Source organism: Harpia harpyja, chromosome 22, assembly GCF_026419915.1.
Source record: "Harpia harpyja isolate bHarHar1 chromosome 22, bHarHar1 primary haplotype, whole genome shotgun sequence".
NCBI lineage: Eukaryota > Metazoa > Chordata > Aves > Accipitriformes > Accipitridae > Harpia > Harpia harpyja.
In genome coordinates, this window is record NC_068961.1 from 9,129,988 (window position 1) to 9,145,743 (window position 15,756).

The 15,756-nt window shown below is 41.6% G+C and overlaps 1 protein-coding gene across 3 annotated transcripts in view; it reads left to right on the plus strand.

Annotated features, from left to right (window-relative positions):
- The first annotated feature begins 3,130 nt into the window (after positions 1-3,130).
- Positions 3,131-15,756, plus strand: part of ASMTL (acetylserotonin O-methyltransferase like) — a 30,394-nt gene continuing 17,768 nt past the window's right edge. For all 3 annotated transcript variants that reach the window (XM_052773662.1, XM_052773663.1, XM_052773661.1), the window contains exons 1-6: positions 3,131-3,262; positions 4,812-4,943; positions 6,672-6,719; positions 7,355-7,419; positions 9,491-9,552; positions 11,668-11,776. In XM_052773662.1, the coding sequence (XP_052629622.1) occupies positions 3,170-3,262; positions 4,812-4,943; positions 6,672-6,719; positions 7,355-7,419; positions 9,491-9,552; positions 11,668-11,776 (509 nt within the window). In that variant the 5' untranslated portion in view covers positions 3,131-3,169. The remainder of the gene's footprint in view (positions 3,263-4,811; positions 4,944-6,671; positions 6,720-7,354; positions 7,420-9,490; positions 9,553-11,667; positions 11,777-15,756) is intronic.

The following is a 15,756-nucleotide window of genomic DNA, read 5'->3' on the forward strand; positions in this document are numbered from 1 at the left end:
GACATTGTCTGAACTTTCATGGAAAAAAATCTATAGAAATACCACATACTTCTTCTATTTATTTTACCTTGAAGAAGTCGGTTGTGCAAATCAGAGGAGCAGTATACAAGCAGAATTCAGCCAAGGGAGGTAAGTCATGCTTGTCTTACTCTCAAGTTAATGGGACGCCACGTGTAAGAAAGATGAGTTACGTTGCACGCATCTCTACAGGCTCTACAGATGACTAGAGACAGATCTGTGTTCCGTTATTGTCTGTCAAAACAAGCTGGCTGGAACAGAAGGTGTTCTTTCTTGTCAGATCTGCTCTTTATACATATACACACATTGGGTTGGAGTCACAACTTCATTGCTTTGTTTCTATGCCAGTGAAACTATACTGGAAGACTGAATAAAATGAGACTAAGAAGAAAATCAGGCCCGTTGGTTTGAGATGGAAAACTCTGGAGTATCTGAATTTAGTTTATCAGGCTTGCTTACATCCCACACAAAGCAAGGCATAGTATAGAAAGATGACTCTGGGTAAGAAGCGTGTCCCAAATTCTAGGAGCATCCATACAATTGCAGGTTACTTTTCTTTGGTTAGTATTGCAGTCATGTTGAAGATGTACATGTATCAGGATTTACAACTGTGTCAAACTTGCAGGCCTTAGAGGTAGGGATGCAATATTCTTCCAAGAGGAATAACTCCGTATCTTTGTCTTATGTGTGCCAGGAAACATATGTTTCTGTTGGTTGATGGGATCCTTGTCCTTTTATTCAGTCAAAAATTGTATTAGTATCATATGAAAGATACTCTGGTTTCCATTTCTGTAGTATCTTTCAAACCTCCTTGTTTGCCAGGAGCAGTGTCAGTGCACAGCCCTGAAAAAAGAGCAGTGAATTTGTTCTGACAAGCTCTATGACAAGCACAGACTCTTCCTCGCTCTGTTTCACACGGGCCCTTTTTTCCTAGTTGGCTCTCCAGCTAGCCCAGCACTATGGATTTGCAGAGGACAGCTGTCTACATTCACAGTTGTATTTTATCTAAGCATTTTATTTCTATTTTCAATTCAGTATAATTTCCCTAGGTTCTTAGTATTTTTTAATTATTTGAGCAAAAACATCTTCAATTTCTCAATTCTGCTCTCAAGTCACTGCCACCCATAAAAAAATCTAGCTTCAAAACTTAAATTCTGATACTTAGGATGGTGTACAACCTCTTAGGTTGTGGTGCCAAAAGGCTGATTAATCCCTGTGCACTGACAGAAGCAGGAGGCTCAGGGGTGGGGGGAGCCCCCGGACCCCCACAGGGGCAAAGGAGCCCCTGCCCCAGCCCCTCCCGGTGCCACCGGAGCCCTCTCCAAGCTCTGCTCCTGGAGAGGTCCACACTGCAGACAGGTAGGTATCTGCGTGTGTGTGTCTATTTTCCACCAACAGACCTTCATCCTGATCAGCCAGCGAGGGGAACAGCCGGAGACCTTCGGCGCCGTTTGTGTCTGCGTGAGCGCTGCGCGTGCCTGCCCGTGTTGCTCGCCATGTGTCCACGTACACGTTGCATCGTGTGTGCACGCGTGCCTGCTGGCAATACACGCTCAGCCCCACTGCGGGCAGCGCCTGGGGGCACGGAGCTGCGGCAGGCTCCCCTCCGTTGGGCAATCCCTAACACAACCCGCCCGACATGCGGTCCGTGAGACGGATGTCCAGAAAGCCGATTGTTCAATGCAAACTGCTATTTTAATGACTGGATATACTTTTCAATGCGAGAGTACCTATTTCACTTTCTTCCTAGCCAACTGAGAGAACACATAGCGTGGCACTACTTGCAAGTTATTGGGAATAAATTTGAGTTTTTATGTTGAACTTTTTCTACTGGCTTAGAAGGCCAATATCTACGATTTGCATCAAGTCAGGTGACGGTAACAGTTCCTTCTGACCGAAAACCAGAGACTGCTACGGCCTCTTTTCCAAATACTTCATTCGAGAGCGACCGGCGCGGGGGAGGCGCGCTGTTAAACGTGGCTCCCAGGCCGGACACGGGCCGGCGGTGCCCGGTGCCCCTCACTTAAGCCGGCCCTCAGGCGGTGCACCGCCGATTTCTGGTAAAGCCGCAGCTTCCCCCCGCAGCGGTGCGGCTGCCGAGGCCCGCTCCTCACCCGCCGGGCCCGTTACCGGCGCAGGCCCTGTGAAATGTGTTCACCTGATTCGTGTTAATGTAAAACAATGCTAGAGTCGCATAGTAAAGTGTGACCCTCGCTGAATTTATAATCTTTAACCACTTTGTTGGTCTTTGTATAACCGCAGACCAAGGGGAAACAGATAGCATGTATATAGTTCTTTTTCTGCTAGCTCAAAACTGGTTTTGAGCTGATTAACTACACAGTGTTAAGCAAGAGATCTTAAGGGAGAACTGAGGCACTTGTCATGGTGTTGAACAATGTTGTGAACGGGGTGACCCTTGGTATGTGTGAGCATGGGGTGTATTGAGATAGCTGTGTATAAGCAATTTGTTATATGCATTTGTTAAAAGAGAAGTGTCTGTTATGGCTTGCTGTTGAACTTGTTTGGGTTTCGGTAGCCACAGCTGGTGTTGTGCAGGGTGTCGGCTGTTACACAAGATGTCTGCTGTTGTGTCTGGGCAGTGGGGAGCCTGGTCGGAGATGCATAGGCTGGAGGGCCCCTCGGTTGCTGGGGGGAGTTCGAAAAGATACAAAAAGAACTACTGCACCTGCGCAGCCAGGAGGTGGAAAGTTTTTTAGGGAGAACACGCCTATTATATGTAACTACTGCTAGACTATAAAAGAAGCTGTGTTGTTTTTCACAGTGCACGTCTTGGTAGAGCAGAGGCTCCCTGCGTGCCCAGCGCTGTTTGCTTGCCTTTATTCATTTAATAAATGGTAAACTTTAAATAAAATCCTGTTTGGGACTAAATCATTTATCACAGGCCCGCTCCCGCCAGGCCGCCCGGGCCCAGAGGCCGAGGCGGGGCCCAGGGGCCCGGCCGGCCGAACCCGCTCCCTTCCCCGGCCCCCAGCACTTCCCCGCCCGCCTCGGCCCCGCGGGGCCTCCGCGGCTCGCTGGGACGGGCCCGGCCCGGCTCCGCCCCGCGGCCCCGGCGCCGCATAAGGCCGCCGCCCGCTGCCGCCCCCGATCTGCGCCGGAGCGGGAGGCCGGAGGCGCGGCGGCCGCCGCCATGGTGTTGAACCCGGTGCTGGGGAAGCTGGTCAGCAAGAGGGTGGTGCTGGCCAGCGCCTCGCCGCGCCGGCAGGAGATCCTCACCAACGTGGTGAGTGCGGGCGGGCCGCTCGCCTCGCCTCGCCCGGGCGGGGGGAGAAGGGCCGGCGGTGCTGCCCCGCGGCGGCGGGCAGGGGCCGCCAAGCGCCGGGCCGGGCCTGCGGCTCCCGCCGCCTCCCGGCCCTCCCGCCCGTCCGCTCCCGGGGGCGGGTGGCCGAGGGCGGGCACCGGCCCCACACGGGCCTCCGGCAGCGGCCGGGCTCGCTGCGCTTGCGGGCGATGGCGGCGGCGCCAGCGGCCTGCGGGCCCGGGGCCGTTCGGGGCTTCCCGCCCGGCTGCGGCCGCGTTTCTGCCCCCCCCGAGCTGCACGCCGGCTTACCTAGGAATAGTATTTTTTTTTTTTTTTTCTGATCCCAGCGCTTCTTGGATCAGGTTTCCTCTGTAAGCAAGTACGCGTGCGCCAGTTTTGTGTATGATTAATACGAGAGTGGATTAAAGTATTCTGCTGACAGGGAGGTGGCGTGATCAAACGACTTAGGCTGAAAAATGCCGGCATGATTACTTCTGGCACGTTATAGAAACGTTTGGAAGGTCTTACCATGGACTGAAGTAATTAAAAATGTACTTCCATTGCCCTTACTCCAGACACTTGCTACCAAAACTTAGGAAAATTTGAACTTGGGCTTCTGAAACGTGTCAAAACTTGATGGGATTAGTATTATGAGTGGAGAGGGGCAGGGGGAATAGGGTAGCTGTCTCCTCTTCTTTCTGTAAAGCACTTGCGGAGTGCAAAGGAAGCTGTAACCCATCGTTCAGACCATTCAGCCCCTGTGGAGGAACATGTTGACCTCACCAGGCAGGCTGCAGGAGGCTTTTGGATGGCACTTGAGTATTAGAATGCATCTAATTTAGATTGCTTAGTGGTACTCTTCTTTGTGGGAGAAGCTGAACTTAAATGGGAAAAAGTATATTCTCTTCCAAATGGAGAGATGGGAGAAGCACCAAGGTTCAAGCATGCACTAAGTTATTAGGACCATAATGTGTCTGCTGGGTGTAGTAGCTTTACAGGTATAACCTGCAGGCAAGAAGTAGGAAAAATATGTTTTTTGACAAAACCATACAGAAAGTGCCTCTTCTTGTTTTCTGTTTATCACATGTATAATGACTCATTAAGTGTGGGTAGTAAAGCTCCTGTAAGAATGTGTGCTACATAGTAAAGTACTATGGATGAATTCAATAAGAAAGAACCAGTAGTAGAATAGTCTGTTTATGAAGTGCATAAGTTTTATACTGTTAGATTTTTATAGGAGAAGAATGGTGAAATTACTAATGCGATTAGGTTCTAATAAGGAATAAGGGTAAAATCAAGTAAGCACACCAGTTTAAGAGTTCTTTCTGATTGTTTTGTTTTGGACTGCTTGCACATGATATGTATACACCAAACACTGTAATGGAAGCACTGTTTTTAACCCTGTGTGTTTGGGAGGGAGGGGTGTTAAAGTGGAAAGAGCAAAAATCAAATTTGTCGCTTGCTTAATATGTCTTGGGAGCAACCTTTAATAGCAAGATCAGATTGACTGCGTTGCTTTCCTTTGTTACAGGGCCTGCGGTTTGAGGTGGTTCCCTCCTGGTTTAAGGAGACACTTGAAAAGTCATCTTTTGCAGCCCCTTATGAGTATGCTGTGGAAACAGCAAAACAGAAGGCTCTTGAAGTAGCAAACAGAATGCATGTAGTAAGTTACCAGCTATTTCAGCAATGAGATTTTTGTCTTTAAGTGGTGCGTGTTACTGTGACTTAATTTGCATGTACTTCCTAGGTGGTCTCTGAGTGCATTTTCCTCACTGAAGGCAAATGGATGTTTTTCTGTCCTTTGTGAAAGATAGTTTCCTGAAATTAACTTACCTAATCAAAAGAAGGTCTTGTGCCTGCAGTTCGGGCTTTCCACAAACAGAATTGACTCGCATCTCTTATCAGCAGCACACCTATTGTTGCTTGGGTTATATACTTGGTAGTTCCTTCCAACAGTCAGGGGTGTGGCTGGACAGTTGTTAATTCCAGGTATTTGTTGACTGTGGAGGCAGACTCTGGAAAAATACACTGATGTGAATCCAGTGCTTTGCTGTAGCTTTCATTGAGCAGTCGTAACAAGAGAATAGCTCAGAATTTGTGAGTATAGAGGTGCTGGAGGACAGCAGAAGACAAATCTGTTTTAAAGCATTCTGGACAAAGAAACAGGCAATTGCATTTTAACAAGGGAGAAGCTGATGTGATTTCAGGTTCAGTAGTCAAGGCATCCATTTTGTATCCTAAATATTGCCAAAACCAGTGATACAACTTACACTATCAGTGGCATATTTGACTTCTGCCCTTGGCTGTGATCACTGTGTGTGAGCACGTAAGGCTGTTCTCTGCCAGAACCTATTTTGGAGTCTAGCTGATTAGATCCCACAAAAGGTACCATAATAATTTCTTAATAATGCAGCTCTGAAAGAGAGGAGTGTGTTTGAACCTATACTGATGGCAGAAAAGGAATGTCGAACACTTTAAACCAACAATGTTGCCAGATGTCACTGTTCTTCAAAGCAAATATTGCATGATCTCCAATGTAAATCGTTATCCAGGTTTCCGTCAACTTTTTCAGAGAATGGTACAACATTAGGACAGTTGATTTTAAACCCAACTTCACTAACTGACTTGCACTGGGCTTTCATTGCAAAACACTATGCGGGTGATAATGCTAGTTCAGTGGATTTCAGAATGCTTCTTCATACAGCAGTTTTGTTAATGATGTCTGGAATTAGTTCTCCTATCTAAAGCGCATCAACAACCTTTCTATAGAAGAATTGCCTCCCTACCAACTTTTTAATATAATGATGACCGTTACAGACACGTTTCCTGTCTTGCTGTGTTAAATACCTATGTACCTCGTAACATGCAAGTAAATCAAAACTCAGCTATAAGGACCGATTACAGTTTAAAGCCAAGAAAAGGCTACAAGGAATCTATATACCCCAGCCTCTCAGTTCCCCCAAATGGACAGTATGTGTTGCCTTTTGAGAGAGATAAGCAAAGTGTTAAAGTTTGTTTTTCAGCAAAACTTGGCTTGGAAAAATGATCCTAGAGGGCTGTACTCCCTGGCTTCCATACACTGGGCACTTCTTTAAAGGAACTCTATCTGCCACCTTGAAGACTTTTGAGAATGCAGTTCTTTCCTGGATGCATTTGTTCATCAGTGACATATTTGAGCAAAATTGACCTCAGAATGGTCTGCTCAAGCCTCCTGTTTTCCTCACTTTTATGGCAATATAGATGTTTTGTAAACAGTGCAAAAGGGGAAACAGTGTCTTATTTTCAGGTCAGTGTAGAGCCCTACCTGTAAACCACTGAACTTATGTTTTCTTACCTTAAGTTTTAAAAGGTTTTTTCTTTCTACCTCTTTTGAGAAATATCTGTTTTGCAGAAACACCTGAGAACACCTGATGTTGTCATAGGAGCAGACACTATTGTGGTAAGAAGTCTTCTGTGGTTTAGCATTGTTTTAATTTATGACAAGTGTAGAAAATACTTGTATCTTTAGGGTTAAAGTTTGAAAGCTGTCTTCACTGAGAAGTTATACCCACAGTATGATGTGTCTTTAGGGTTTTGTGGGTGTGGGTTTTAGGTTTTTTTTCCCAACAAGGCAATTTTTGGTATCTTGAGTGTTGGAAGCCTTGCTGCTAGTTTTGTGGAGACACTAGTGTTGCGTAAGTATTGCCTTGGATCCTCTAGTATGTAATGGAAATTCTGTTCTCAGGCAACTGTTGACTGTCAGGAAGTCCAGATCATGTGAACTGTTCAATGTTGTGCCTTGTAGTGGGCATCACTTCAAACCTGTCATCTCCACAGAGACAGTGAATGGTTAAGGACAGAAGAAGGTGAATTACCCTTTTGTTTGAGCGCTGCAGCCACTGGAGGGTAGAGTGTTGCACTCATTATGTGCTTGACACTAAATTACCTGTTCTACCAAAGTATCTGTGCTTCTTCCTCTGTTCAGTAGACTCGTGTTTGAAGCCCTGGCTGAAATCATGGTTTAAATGTAATTTCTGACCTCAGTTTCTGAAAATTAAGAAAAAACAGCACACTCACTCTGTCTTTCTGTTTTAGACTGTGGATGAGCAGATCCTGGAGAAACCAGTTGATAAGCAAGATGCATATAGGATGCTGTCAAGGTCTGTAGTTTTAAGATTCAAAATGTGTATATTAAGCTGTTTTAAAAGGAGCTGTACAGATTCCTTGATGTATATGAAGAATTCAGTAGACACAAATTTTTCAATCATTTTTAAATAGCGTAAGCCAGTTCTGCCACTGAAGAAGTTAGACCTGCTTTTATGTTACCCACAGCTGCTTGTTTTTGCCCCTTCACCTTAAGAAGTTGAGAGATTTAATGAACCATTTTGTTCTCACTTGGATTAGTTTTCAGAATCAATTATTACAAGACTGTATGTATGCTTCAGCTGATACAGGATGGGGAGATACAGAGAGAAATCATGATGGGAAAGAGGATAGAACCATCATAGAAGTGGTTTGAGTCTTGACATTTAATGGATAAATATTCCCTGTACAAAACAGTACATGGTGATATGTGTTCATGGACAATTGCTTTAAATTCTATAGTTTAACTGAGGAGGAAAAACCTACTTCCATCAGAGTTCTCCATGGATAGTGGCCTGGTTTTGAGGCTTCTGTTTTTTTCCTAAAGGATACTTTTCCCTACAAGCTTAATGTTATTTTATAGCACTCTCTTTTTTTAAGAAACAACTACTAAATAACTCTAGTCACCTCCTTTCTGAAGGATGAGATGTGGTGAATCCTCTAGTCATCCTTCTGTTTTATGGGGGAAATACAGAAAAGGTGCACTACTTGTTTCACTGGTTAACATTGTAGTTCAGGTGTCTCCTAGAGAATACAAGTGGCTTGGTAGTTTTTGGAGTTTTGCTCTGTAAGTCTGTTTTAGATTTATTTTTTTTTCATTGATGACTTAGGCTGAATTTTTGATCCTTTGTAGCATGTTACTAACTTAAAAGTAGTAGTCTTTAAAAAAAAAAAAAAAAAAGTGATAGCAGCATATGTTGTTAGTAGGAGATTCCCAAAGTCTGTCTGGCAAGAGATTTCTCACAACTGTTTTTGTTTGAAATCAAGCCAAGTTTGGTTAGTTCAAATATAGGTGTTTGGTTGGGGGTTTTTTTGTTTTTCCTTTTGGGTTTTTTATGGGTTTTGGGGGGGGGGGGTTTACAGTGCTTAGTCTGCTTCTAATACATGGAAATGTTTTGGCTTTTTTTTTTTTTAAGTTCAGTAGGTCAGTCTCTTTCTTAATCATGGATATGAAATGCACTTAAAATTTAGGTTTTTAGAACTCCTCTCTGTTTTGTTCCATATGAACAGAAAAAAATGCAGACAAGATACATATCTGCATATATCCAAGGTGTCAGATTAAAATTTTCACTCACTGTTTCATTTTCCAATTAATTATGTGGAATGTTGTGGGGGATAGTAAGAGTGTGAGATGCTTCTGATCGCATCAAATAATAGCCTGGCTAATCTCTAGGAGACTATTCCTTAATTAGTCTCAAGTTCTCATGCTATTTATTATACTTGCATTGTTTACACATTAGATTAATAAACCTAAAGCCCTCAAAATTAATCGGCCACAGTGTGGTGCTCTGGAGCCACTCCAAGGGAGAGGACATGGGTCTGGGGTAAGAGGGAATATATAGGCTCTCTTCCTCTACACTCTGCATCTCTTACTCTGGCTTGCCGTGGGGTCCCTGGGTGCCAGTCTGGATTAAATGAGTACAGAAGCTCTAGTTGCCTATCACTTGTTCAGTCTAAGTTGCATCACCTAGCTATTTATTGCCAGCTTTCAGTGAAGATGCCTGTAATAGTAGTGTTTATGCTGATTGTTTTTTTCTTATGCATTTGAAATAGTCACTTCTTATGTACAGTAAATAAGCTAATACCATGGACTACTTTTCCAAATTGTGGACGTTGGTACAAGTGAGATTTTGGAGACTTGAAATGACTGAATCTCTTGATAGTGTTTTTGTTTTGACAATGTCTTTCCACCTATATTGAAATTAAAAAAATAAAATGTATTTATTTAGGATACATGTCAGAGCCATCACGTGATGTATTAATATAATGGTCTGTTTCTCAGGCTGTAGCAACATAATCACATAGGATGTTTTCGCACATAACAGATTTCATAAAACTGATGCTTAATCCACGTTTCTTCCCTGACAGGTTGAACGGCAAAGAGCACAGTGTTTTCACAGGAGTGGCTATTATACATTGCAGTAGTAAAGGTACATGTGTCATTTTATTAAAACTCAGTATTTTCATTAAAAATTATTCTCATAAGGACTTGTACAAGTGAAGAAATGAGATGGGAATTTTTCATATACAGTCTGAACTGGCTTCCTACTCAAGATGAGAATTACCTTATCAATAAATAAATTAAAAACTCCCCACAAAAGCCAACCTTCTTACTGTATTAAGTTTTCACACAGGAAGGAGGATGACAAAATACAATAGACTTTAGAAATACTGTCTCTGGAAGCTATGGGACTAATTAAAAGACCGGTATAAGTTGTGGGAGTATTCTAAATTAAATTCAAGTAAGGCACTACAAACTGTGGGACAGAGCAGAATCTGATCCATATTAACTTTACTCCTGTGTTCAGTTTATACACTAGCTGATGAATACAAGCAGTTGCTGTATCTGTAGTTACTTCATTTTTCAGTAAATAAGGGAAGCTTTAGAGCCCATTTTTAGGGGATGAGTCAAGTAATGGCTTAATGCCTCAGACTGTTAATGAACTGTAGGAAGCAATACATCAATGTTCTTTATCAGATAATTTATATAGTAAGCAAGTGGTTTTTATGAGAACTGTACTATTAGTATAATTTGAGGAATGTTTAGTTTGAGGGATATCCTCTGATAATTATGGCAATATTCTTTTAGTGGAACTTTTACAAGGATCATTTCTCTGAAATTTCACTAGACATAGTCTTTCTGTAGACAAATTATTTAGAGCTTTTAACATTTACTGGAATGATTGCTCGTAACTCTTGTACAGAAATTAAGTCAGTGATCCAGTACCCTTACTAATATGCTAGTACAGTAGAACAAGAGCTGCTGGAAAAGAAATAAAACATGTTATCAAGGGGTTCCTGTGAGCAATCCAGCAAGAATAATAATGTCTTTAAGTGTTTGCTCTAGGAAGAAAGTGAAAGTGCATACAACTGTAGTACTGATGCTGTGACAGCATGTCTCATTTGAAGTTTACAAATTTAAGCCACATCGTACTCAGATGAATAAAAATACCATAAGTCTGCATATTCCCCAAGTGATGCAATCAATGGAAGAGTTTCCTAGAATACATTTTTTGTTTTAGTTTATAATTACAATGCTGTTGTTAAGTGCCACGTATATGTTACAGATGGAATTTTCATCCTGAGCTGATTGGTTTTTTTTATCTATACTGAAAGACGTAGTAGTCTATCTTCATGTGCAACAATTTTGTTTTTCATCTGGGTCATTAAATGTGTTTTCAACACTAACACCATTAGCAGTTGGTTAGTATTCTTCCCTTGGTCTGTACTGTGGATCTTTCTTACTGCTCCTCAAGAATTTCCACTGCTATCAAAACAGCAGTAACAGGGGATGCTGACCTTGGTACTTACAGAAAAGAGTAGAGAGAACTAATTTTCCGTAACGTGCACGCTCATTTGTGCGAGGCCGTTTCCTTTGAACACATTTTGGAAAAGCCTCCATCTGCAATGATACCAGGTTCAGAGTGTACCACATGCAACAGGGTCCATACCCAGGTGTGCAGTACCTTTTTGCACCTCTGGTCTTCTATCAACCGCTTCTAGTTACAGAAGTCTAAAGTAATTGTGTTATTTCTTGCGAGATGATAGGAAAATGACACTGATGGTTACTGACGGGACTGCTGGATGCCTGAGTCTGCAGTGCAGATGCAGTTGCACGTTCACATTCAAGCATTTGTAACAGCTACTTTTTTAACTATGATGTGTTGTTAAGAGTTCTTTGACAACAGTCATAAAGTTAGAAGGGTGTTTGCAGCCTTCTTTGTACTCAGTGCTGGATGTGTATGCTAGCAGTCCATAAATAGCTCTGCATAAGCATTTTTCATTTAAGAGTGCATCCCACACAGGGAGAGCAACCTGTTAGCTCCAACACAGGACTGCAGAGGTTGAAAATGCAAGCTTTTACTTTTTTGGGGAAGTTACGAGTCCACCGTCCCTAAAGAGCATTATTTGTCATTTCATACATCCGTGTAGTATCTTTTAATTTTTCCAAAGCGAAAACATCAAATGAATATGAAATAAAACTGAGAAGTTATGCTCTCTAAACTACAATTCCTGTTTCTAATAAGACCTCTTCCTTTCTGTAGATAATCAGCTAGAGACAGAAGTCACCGATTTCTATGAAGAGACTAAAGTAAAATTTTCTGACCTGTCTGAAGAGCTCTTATGGGAGTACATTCATAGTGGGGAGCCAATGTAAGTAAGACCTTAAAGCTATCACACAGTACTTGAGAATAGGCCTTAGGGCACATTATTAGCCACCAGCATAAAACATTTTGTCCTGTGTTCTGTGAAATTTTGCTGTGTATATATGATAAATGATAGCATGGGTGATGCAAGGTGGGTATTCTGTTCTTGTCTAGAGCTATCATTCCTCCAGGAAAGTGAGCTACCTTTTTATTACCCTAAAAAAGTTGAAAAGTGAAGACTGTTGAAATACTCTAGATTAGAGCAAGCACTCATGCAATATACAATTACCTCTCTGTTAACAGAGGCGTTCAGGGAGCTTGGATACCTGAGAAAATGGATAGTTCTCATTATAAAACAGGTGAATGGAGTGAGTATTGGCTAATCAGGGTGTTGGAGAACTTTATTGAAAGAAGCTAGAACTTGGTTTATTTAGTTTATCAAAATCACACTGCGCTGATGCAAGAAACACCAACATAATTTTCACTTATTTTTGTGGCCACCTTATATGTGTTCCTATGCTGTAATTGTCTCCTAGCATGTGTTTTTCCACTACCTTTGTAATATACTAGTTACTTACAGACAACATTGATTCCACAGAAGAAATAGGATGAGAACAGACTGCCTAACTACTCCTAAGATGAAGTTGACTAGATTGCTAAAAAAAAAAGAAAAAAAGTACTTATTTGGAGACAACAAGGGGAATATTTGTGACTTTACAGAATTTGCCTTTCCTCTGTGTTAGCTGAAGCTTAGTGAAGGCAAATCAGGCCTTAGCTAACACTATGGATTGCATATCTGGTGGCCTGAGGTGAACTTTTGGCTCTGTAACTTCAATTCTGACTGTGTAAGAGTATCAGTCATGGTGTTTTTAAAACTCATTTGTGCTATAAAACTATACAGTCATGTTTTACTGGGGGAAGAGGAACCACTGTAGACTTTGGATTTAACTGCTTATGTGTAAATGAGGCATTCTTTCTGAACATGTGAGGTTCCCAGCTCATTAAAGAGGCTGAAGCTAAATTGGATTATGCAAAGAAGAATGTTTTGGTAAGAATACAGTTTGTAACAGAAATTCCCAGTTAGGTTTTTGAAAGGTGATCTTTCGTATGCAGCTGATCATGAAGTTGCAGTTTGAAGGAGAAATGACCATGGATTTTTAGGAAGAATGTCAGCTTGAAAAATATTTTGGAATATTCTGATTATTTCATCTGGAAGAAAATAAGCTTTAGCAGTGCTGTGCTGCAGCAAAATGGCTCATGAGCAGCACTGGGTAATTCTGTTCATTCTGCTAAACAGGGTGTGTGACAGCAAGGGTTTCTCAGGAGCCAAAGGTTCAGAGAATATATTTCATTACTCTCTGGAGCAGAAGCCAATCAATCTTCATTCATATAATCAAGAGGATAGGAAGAATTTCCTCTGGCCTTGTGAAGGAACTATAAATTTTGCAAAACAGTAAGAAGTCTCTCATGCGGTTGGTTTTTTTTTGGTTGGTTGTTTTGTTTTTTGTCCCCTCCTCCAAGGCCACCACTACTGGTTACACATTTATATGCATACAGGTTTTCCTAAACGCTATTGCAGTTCAAATGACCATTAGTTTATTTTTGAAATGGCGACTTAATTTTGCGAAACCATACAAGACTTCATGATCACATGAAAAATTAGAAGGAAATTGACTTTTGTGCTGTTGAGGATTGGATTGAGTTCTTCTTACAGCAAGGACAAAATTGGCATATAGTATTTTGAAAGTCAGTCACTGGTGGCACAGGGACTAATTCTAAAAGTATATAGCTGATTTAAAGTATGAATAAAGGAGAAGGGAAAAGCACTATCTCAAGGTAGACTGTGATAAGGCTATAAAAACCCTCAAAAATTTTGGCTGCAGAAAGATGGCCTTTCCCTTTCTGTTTTATTCCTGTTCCTCTTTCCAGCCAAGGATTTTCTGCCTGCTGACAGGGTCTCTTTTCTGGCTCTCTGTAGAAAGAGGGCTGGACCATAGTAATTGTAACTGGTTTGGGCTTGTGTAATGAGTAGACTTACTTTCTGCCAGTCTCTTTGACCCAGCTTTTTATCTTGTAATCTTTCCGTTGTGAACAACTTCCTCTGTCTCTCCTCACAACTTCCAGTCTGCAGATGCTGTGTGGTTTTTGGTAGCTCTGCCCTGAATGGTGGCAATGAAACCAAAGGACCCTACTGCACTCTGCGAAAGAGGTGATTACAGAGGCTGGAGCTCTACAGTTTCAGACTTAACTATGAAGTAATAAAATGTAGAATGTAAATGTCTAACTCTCTTCCTTTCTATGATTTGTCTTAAGAGTTATTTCCTTCAAAGCTATAGCAAATGTATCTTTTAGATTTGGTGAATAATTACAGTCTCACAGCACAAATTAGCTCGTGGATAGCTTGAGGTTATCAGCTCTTAGAGCATAAGAGCAAAAATCTTCCAGGTGCAGGATTACAGAAGTAAGGGGACTTGTGCTGTTCTTATACTAGAATTAACTTTGAATCTTATTTTTAATCTATCATGTTGCTGCAGTTGACTCCTGTGTATGAAATAGTTGTTCTACATTCACCAGAACTTACTAGTAAATCTTTTTCTTGCACCTGCCTATCTCTGCTCCTTTGCAAGTTCCTTTGGAAATGGAAATGCATCTCTGGTTCCATGATGTGTGTATGCTGACTGGACATGTAGCTGTTGCCTCTCCCAAGAGATAGGTGACCAAATTCTGCTTCTCCTTACCTCTGTCATGCCAGTCCCTCTGCTCTACAAAACCACTAACTTTATATTTAAAGGAACTAAAGGTGGGACTTGTCTAATTTGTAGATATGTGAAGTGAAGATAACTAAGCTTGGGTATCCAATCAACTAATAGTTCATAGAGATGCAAGAAATTAGTGTACAGCTTCTAATGTATTTTAAATGTTTGCTTCAGTAAAGATGAATTTTGTCAGTGATGTACCTATATCTCTCTGACTATTAGTGAAGCCCAGTCACTAGCTCAGATGGGCTCTGTCTAATGTGGCTGAAAGTTGTATTTCTACTAATGTGACTGTATGGGCCAAGACACATGTATAACTGTCATAGATGTGTTCTTGCCTTTGGAAACCCACCTAGAACCCAACCAAGCATCTCCCTTCATCTGTAGGAGCAGTAGTGCTTGTTAGTGCAACAATGGTTTATTTGATCATTGGCTCTGTGTTGGACAATACAGATATTGTATACATGGATATGCTATTTTGTGGCATGACTAAAGTTCAAGTTCTACAGCTAATAAAGGAAATGTGCTTTAATGTTGCATTTTCAAGAGTTACTTCCATTTCACCTCTTTCTTAACATTTTTTCCCTATTGTATTGTGTGTGGGTTGGTTTTTTGTTTGGGGGAGGGGAGTGTTAGAAAAAATCAGTGGATGCTGCACATATTCCTGCTGTATTGTCTGTGGGTTGGTTGGTTGTGGGTTTTTTTGTTGTTGTTTTTGGTTTTGTTTTTAAATCAGTGTGTTGCACACATTCCTGCTGAAATCATGTATCCTCTACAACAGTTAGTTACTGAAAAATGTTTTCGTTGCAGCAGTGATCTTACTGTTTGTCAAAAAGTCTTTAAAGTGAGCTGTATTTTTTATTATATTGCAAATTAACTGATGCTCTGCATAGTGTTGTAAATGAAGCCTTAAAGTTAGTGCTATGCTAATAGAAGTATCCAATTATAAAAGCCAGTCAGATTAGCCAGTTAGTTATGAGCGCTGTGTAAATACTGACATATTCTGGGTTTTAGCATGGAAGACACTTCTTGAAAAATCAATGAAACTGTTACTAACTACATAGCCTCATGCTTTTGGACTGTACCCATAGTAGAGAATCCTACTTAGGATCCAATGCCAGAATATAAAGTTCTGTATAAAAATAAACAAGATGTGCCCAATTGTGTTAATGTCCTTGCTGGGTGTATGATACCACTGCTCTTGATGGTCAGAATGTTTTTTTGCCTCCCT